The sequence below is a fragment of the Bison bison genome, unplaced genomic scaffold (genome assembly GCF_000754665.1).
Source record: "Bison bison bison isolate TAMUID 2011002044 unplaced genomic scaffold, Bison_UMD1.0 scf7180017864085, whole genome shotgun sequence".
In the NCBI taxonomy this organism is placed as follows: Eukaryota; Metazoa; Chordata; class Mammalia; order Artiodactyla; family Bovidae; genus Bison; species Bison bison.
In genome coordinates this window covers 358,690-364,858 of record NW_011494657.1, presented here as the reverse complement: position 1 = coordinate 364,858, position 6,169 = coordinate 358,690, and the positions used below count along the sequence as shown (strand labels likewise).

The following is a 6,169-nucleotide window of genomic DNA, read 5'->3' as shown; positions in this document are numbered from 1 at the left end:
GAGACTGTGCCCATCAGCAAGAAGAGGAGGAAGGAGCTGGTGGCCAGTTGCGGGTGAGGGTTCTCTGGGAAGGGCTGGGCTGTGGATGATGCTGTCCAGGAATGAGGCTCTGGGTGGGGCGTTGGGTCAGACTGTCCCTGAAGCTCAAGGGGGTACGCTGGGGCCCTCAGAACCGAGGTGATGTCCTTGCGCCCCACCACTCGGCCCTCTGTTCCCTCCTCAGAGAGCTCAATGCGGAAGCGATCCTGGACATCATAGTTCCTGGGATGGGGGGCCACGTGGCGAATCACACTGGTCCGGAGAAAAGAGAGGCCCATTGAGGGGCAGTGATCCAAGTGAATCCAGGCCCCACCCTCCCAGGAAACTCCCCCTTAGGGATGCAGACAGAGGGTGGGGAAAAACAGGCTGAAGAGCACCAGCTCTGAGACCAAAGTCACAGCAGGGTAAATCAGAGAAAGCTGGCAGCGACCACTGGCTTTCATCAGCCTCCCCACCCGCTCACTCACATGTCAATGCAGGACTGGGGCTTCACGTATCCTTCCGCGTCAAACACTGTGTATTTGGCAGGTGCTGTGCACAGCACTGGGGGAAAAGGCACAGAGAGATCGATCGACTACTGCCTCAGAGAATCCTGCACAAGCCTCGCCCATGGAGTCCCCCCAGCCTTCTACCCTAGGACTGGACTTGACCCTTCCATTCTGCCAAGGCCGGACAGTCAACCGTACTCATCTGACTCCTCCAGCCCACCCAGCTCCCCAGCCTATTGCCGCCAGTCCCCACATCCCGAGTATGAGGCGCCCATCCCCTTCACCTCGGAAGCGAAGCACTGCTCCCGTGGGGTTATAGAGGGTCAGCAGCTGCCGGGGTCCGCTCCGTTGGTCCGCCCTGAATACTAGATCCGGGGGAAAGACGAGGACCGGGACAACAGGTCCCGAGGGAGGAGGGGCGCCCCGGGACCCCCGCCCAGGAGCCCCCGGACCCACCAGCTCCTGGTCCTGGGGCGCCCCACGGCGCATGCAAGCTCTGGGCGGTGGAACATCCGAGGGCAGAGCTCAGGGGACGGGGCCTGGAGTATAAAGCTGAGGGGTGAGAGGGGCGAAGAGAACGGGATGAGACCGTAAAGCAGGGCGTGGGGTGATTCCGCCGCCGCCGCCGCCTCAGAACCCCGCTAGATAAGGCCCCCCCAGCAGACCAGGCCCAGGTCCCCCAAACCCTTCTCCCCCAGCAGCGCCCTGGGTCCCCTTAAGCCCCGCCCCCAAGCCCTACCTCGAGGGTCACGCCCACCCGGGAAACCCGGCCCCTCGCGCCTCCCAGCCCAGGCCCTAGTCTTCCGTCTTAGTTCCTGATCTCCATAATCCCCGCCCCTTCCGGGCGCCCGGGGCACCCGCCCCCTGCCTCCGAGGCCCGATTCCGCCGGCCGCCGCGGCCTCTTCCGGAGCTGCTCTTTCCGCCTCTAGCTGTCCTGTATCTGGGCCTCCGATCACTTCCTGAGCTTGTTGGGCTTCCGTCGGGCTCGGAAGCTCACCTCCGGTCACAGCACCTGCCAATCAACCTGTGGCCGGACCAGGGCTGCCATCTTTCCGGGAGACCGTTCCTGCACTTCCGCCGTACGGTCTCTATCATTGGCCCGGGCGGCCTCGACTCAACTATGACTGTTCGCTGATTGGTGCGCCTAAAGCGGTGATTGGCTTGATTCCAGTGACGTAACCCTTGACGAGCGTCTCGGGCTAGAACGCTAACCCTGGAATAAGTGGGGCGGCGGGCTAGGGAAAGGGGCCCGAGCGAAGATGGGAGTCGGGCTTTGTTCCTTCCTCCCACCCTTGAGGCTGTCCGAATCACTACAATCACATCCCACAAGGGAGCTCTCTTTCCTTTTTCCTCTTCAATCCCAGGCTCTCCTAAGAGCTTCCGCAGCAACAAAAGTTTTCTACAGTACTAGTTGAATGTTGCTCCCCATTGGACTCGGATCTATGCCCACAGCACTTCTCTTGATTCCTTACTGCGCGGAGCTCATCATATTTGCAGAGGGAATTATGGTTCAGTCCTGCTGCTCACATCATCCCACCGAATCAACTCCACTCTCAGACGAGGAAACAATCTCAACAAGGTGAAGAATGTCACCCCAGGCCACACACTTGGTTAGCAGTGGAGCAAAACAAAGTTAATCTTACCTGAAAGTCTTCTCTGCACCCTGTCAAATATAGAATCTCCCTTTGCCTTCCTCTTATCATGCTTTTGTGTTCTTCGTTCATAGCACTCCTATAGCTACTTGACCTCGGTGTTTATTTTAGTTTATCTCTGTTCAGGTAGAATGTGCTCTCCTCTTCACAAGAGCTGGGACTCTGTTTTGTTGTATTTTTGGCACCTGAAACAGTCCCTGACATTTGGAATGAACAAATGAGTGAGTGACTAAGATGAACTTCTGAGCTGAGATCTGATTGAAGGTAGGAAGTGGACCACAAGATGTCTGTGGAGAATTCCAGATCTAGGGAACAGCAAGAGCAAAACCTGGAAGCAAATGTGTACTAGAAATGGCCAACGGGCCAGTGTGATGGAAGAGGCTGAATGGGAGATAATACTCAGAGATGAGAGGAGGTGAGAGAGAGGACACAGATCACCTAGAGCCTCAGAGCCCATAGTAGGACTTCAGATTCTATGCTGAGACTAATGGGAAACTATGGCAGAGTTATTTTAATTTTTTTTTTTTTTTTGACTGTGCACGTGGCTTATAGGATCTTAATTCCCTGACCAGGGATTGAACTCGGGCCCTCGGCAATAAAAGTGCAGAGTCTTAATCACTGGACCGCCAGGGAATTCCCTTAATTTGTTTTTTTAAAACAGCTTTATTGAGATATCTTTGACATATAAAAATTGTATATATTTAAGATGTACAACTGGACATTTTGATATATGTATACATTGTGAAAAGATTGCCACAGTCAAGCTAATTTACATATCCATCACCTCTGCATATTAATAGTTGCCATTTTGTGTGTGTGTGGAGAATATGGGAGAATTTTGAGCAAAGGGGTGACAAGATTCAATTTACATTCTTCCCTGTAGTAACCCTTGAGTTGAATGAAGGAATGAAAACAAATCCTCCAAGAGCACCAAAACCATAGAAATGGAAATGTGACCCCTTCCTCAATCTAGAAACATTTATTTGAATAAGAAAAGGGTCCCCTAGGGCCAGGGTGTGGAGGTTGGCTTGGGCTCAGGCCTGAGACCCGAGCAGCCTAAACAGGCTTGGAGGGGCACTTCCTGCTGAGGTTGGTGAGGATCTGGTGCTGGGTGGGCCGGTGGAGAACCACGAAGCTCTCTGGAGGAAGGATGGGACCTCTGTTCTTGTCCACCTGGCCCATCAGCAGGTAACTGATTCCTAGGGAAGGGGAGAGAGGGACTGAGGATCTGTGTAACTGAGAGTTTATAGAAATATCGCCTCACCCCAGTCCCTCAGGTTCTGCCACCTCCATCGTTTTCATGAGGCTCAGTCTCCCTCTACAGTTCCACATCTCCGTTACCTTTCTTCATGGGGGGGCACTGCTTGCAGGGCACATAAAACTTCAGGAGGGTGTCCGTGGGTGGAGAGGGCAGGTCCAGGCCTCCGGTTTTGTAAACACCAGTGACATTGACAGTTGCTGTGAGACCCTCCCCTGGGCCCCGCACCATGGACTTAATCATTCCTGTCACCACTGTGGGAGAGAGGGGCGAGAGGTGAAACTGGAGGCCAGGGCAGGGCTGGAACCAGAAGTTGGGGGAGAGCTTTGGGGACAGGAGCGGTTATAGGCGCTGGAAGGGCAGAGCTGGGGGACGGGCTTCTTACCCAGGTCGCTGTTACAGAAGTGGCTCTGCAGGGTGCCTGTCCTCCGGCACTGCTTTGGGCAGGTGACACTGGGTGCATCTGGCGGGGGAGGGCGCACCCTTAGTGGAGGGCAACCTACCCAGCAGGGAGGAAGGACCACTTTCCCCACAAAAGCCTCATTGAACTTTTTCAGAGCTCTATCCAGCTTTGGGTCCCAGCACCCAGTGCCCGTCCTTAGCACAGAAGCAGCGCTCGTGGGTGCTGTATGAATGGGCGCAGGAAGGAACTCTGTCTGATGCAGCTCCCTGAGGCCTGCGTCGCTTCCTCTCCCTTTCCAGACTCACCCGGGCCCACCGGAGTTGCTTCTGCCTTAGGTGCGGCTTTGGATTTCTCTTCAGGTGGGACTTCAGGCTTGACTTTGGACCCGGCTCCGGGCTTGGGGCCCAAGCCGACCTCCCCTGGGACTCCTTCGGTGGCGCCCCGAGGCTGGGTCCTGTAGGAGGCCGAGAAGCCGTCGGCCGTGACGCTGAGGTCCGAGACGAACTGGACGAGGAGCTCGTTCCCTTCGGAGGTGATGGAACTGCGGGCGGCGGGGCATCGGGGGAGGTGTCAGGCGGGTAGCGCATCCTGCTCCCTGCCCTGGCCGGCGGCCTTTTGACCCTTGCCCCACGGCTAGCTGCATCAGCTTCTCGATTTCGCAGGCTCCACTGGCCTCGTGATCCAAGGACCCCAGGCCTGGCGCCAAGCCTCGGCCTGGGCCGCTATCTGCTCCGCCCACCCGGTTTGGGGCGGACGCGTAGGCCGCCCGCGGCTTCAGCTAAGCCCCGCCCCTCCCGCCGGCCGCGGGGAGCCCCGGGCTACCGCACCTGGGGCTGTAGAGACGCCCCGACGCCGTCGCCCACCCAGGTGGCGCCCCCTCACCCCGGGACTGTGTCGCCGCAGAACTTTCCCAGCCGCTTGGCGTCGTCGCTCACGGGTCCGTTGAACACGCTGACAGAGTCGTAGCGGCAGTAGGAGTCGGGCTCCAGGTCAAACTTGCCGAAGGTCAGTGAGATCACCTGGCGGCGGGGCAGAGGCGGAGGCTGCGCAGGGGGACCCCGGGTGGCGGGAGGGTGCGGAGTTCTCACCTCCTCCACCCCGCCGCCGCCTCCGGGACGCTCGCCGGGGCCTCCTGTCTCATCGCCCGCGGGCCCTGGAACCCACCTCTTAATGCATTCACACCGCGGCTCGGAGGAACACACACATTCACCGGAACCCTCCATCGCCGCAGTCCGCAAGGCCAAGCCCTGGCTCATTCTCAAGGAAAAGACCCAGAGTCTACCTCCAGCGTCACCATCACATACACACACGCACGAATCCGTTTATATATCAACATCGGGTACCTCGCTCTCGTAAGGCTCCTCACAGTTGTGATTTTACATGTTTTGTTTGGGTGCGAGCAGGTCTGGGTCTGTTTGTGCTCCCCACCATGGCAAGCTCAGTGCTGGGGACATTGTCGATGTTCAGTAAATCTTTTGCAGTCTGCATGCTGGAGGGCGCCGCCCGGGTCCCCGAGGGCAACCGGGGCAGGGGGTCAGTACCTGGTCCGGGGGCGCGATGATGTGCCAGGAACAGCTGATGCCAGGGGGGTAATCGGACTCGGGCCAGTTGGGCGTGGTCAGGGTTCCCTGGGCCTTCTCCAGCCGCCCCCCGCAAAATTGGTGCTCTGGGGAGGGGAGAAAGGAGTGGGGGTGGGGGGCGGTGGAGACCCTCGTCAGCTGGAGGAGACCGTGCAGAAAGCTCAGATGTCTGGGTCTCAGGAGGAGGGGGCGAGAGGAGGGAGAGGAAAGAAGGGGGGAAGGTTAGCAGAGATGGGGCTTGGCCGAGCGGGGCTCGGGGAGGTTTTGGACCAATGGGCGCCCAGGCGGGCGGTGGAAGAGGGGGGAGGAACTGACTGGACCCGCTCCCTTCTTGCCCCTCCCCCTGACCCGAGGCCACATCGCTCCTCTTCCCCTGGGAGATCCCATCTCCCCGGCCCGGCAGAAAAGTCCCCATCACGGCTGGAAGTCCCCTTGCTGTGAGGGTGCCCTCAAATTGGGGCACAGCCCCGAGGCCCCTCTGGGGAAGTCCCCGCCTTAAAGATTTTAAGGAGACTTCTGCCGCCAGGAGGGGGTGATGGGACCGCAATCGGGAGCCCCCGGGCTGGGTGTAGGGGGCTCCGGGTCGGGGGGAACCTAGTCCCCCAGCCCGGGGGTGCCCCCCGCGCCCATCAGAGGGAGCCCGATTGCGGACGGGGGCGGGCGTTACTCACCGTCCCAGTAACCCCAGGCCGCCCATTCCACCCGCGGGTCGGTGACCCATTTCCGCCTCGCGCCTGGGGGGGGCCCT

At 59.0% G+C, this 6,169-nt stretch overlaps 2 protein-coding genes across 2 annotated transcripts in view; both read right to left on the bottom strand.

Annotated features, from left to right (window-relative positions):
* Positions 1–1,254, bottom strand: part of MOSPD3 (motile sperm domain containing 3) — a 2,479-nt gene extending 1,225 nt beyond the window's left edge. The window contains exons 1-3 of the mRNA XM_010837902.1: positions 812–1,254; positions 507–582; positions 6–291 (exon numbers count right to left, since the gene is read on the bottom strand). Of these exons, the coding sequence (XP_010836204.1) occupies positions 6–291; positions 507–582; positions 812–1,016 (567 nt within the window). The 5' untranslated portion in view covers positions 1,017–1,254. The remainder of the gene's footprint in view (positions 1–5; positions 292–506; positions 583–811) is intronic.
* Positions 1,255–2,756: 1,502 nt separating this feature from the next.
* The window catches only part of PCOLCE (procollagen C-endopeptidase enhancer), a 5,522-nt gene continuing 2,109 nt past the window's right edge, over positions 2,757–6,169 (bottom strand). The window contains exons 4-10 of the mRNA XM_010837900.1: positions 6,093–6,169; positions 5,383–5,507; positions 4,724–4,860; positions 4,147–4,382; positions 3,824–3,901; positions 3,522–3,692; positions 2,757–3,379 (exon numbers count right to left, since the gene is read on the bottom strand). The exon at positions 6,093–6,169 is cut by the window's right edge and continues 42 nt beyond it. Coding sequence (XP_010836202.1) covers positions 3,237–3,379; positions 3,522–3,692; positions 3,824–3,901; positions 4,147–4,382; positions 4,724–4,860; positions 5,383–5,507; positions 6,093–6,169 — 967 coding nt within the window. The 3' untranslated portion in view covers positions 2,757–3,236. The remainder of the gene's footprint in view (positions 3,380–3,521; positions 3,693–3,823; positions 3,902–4,146; positions 4,383–4,723; positions 4,861–5,382; positions 5,508–6,092) is intronic.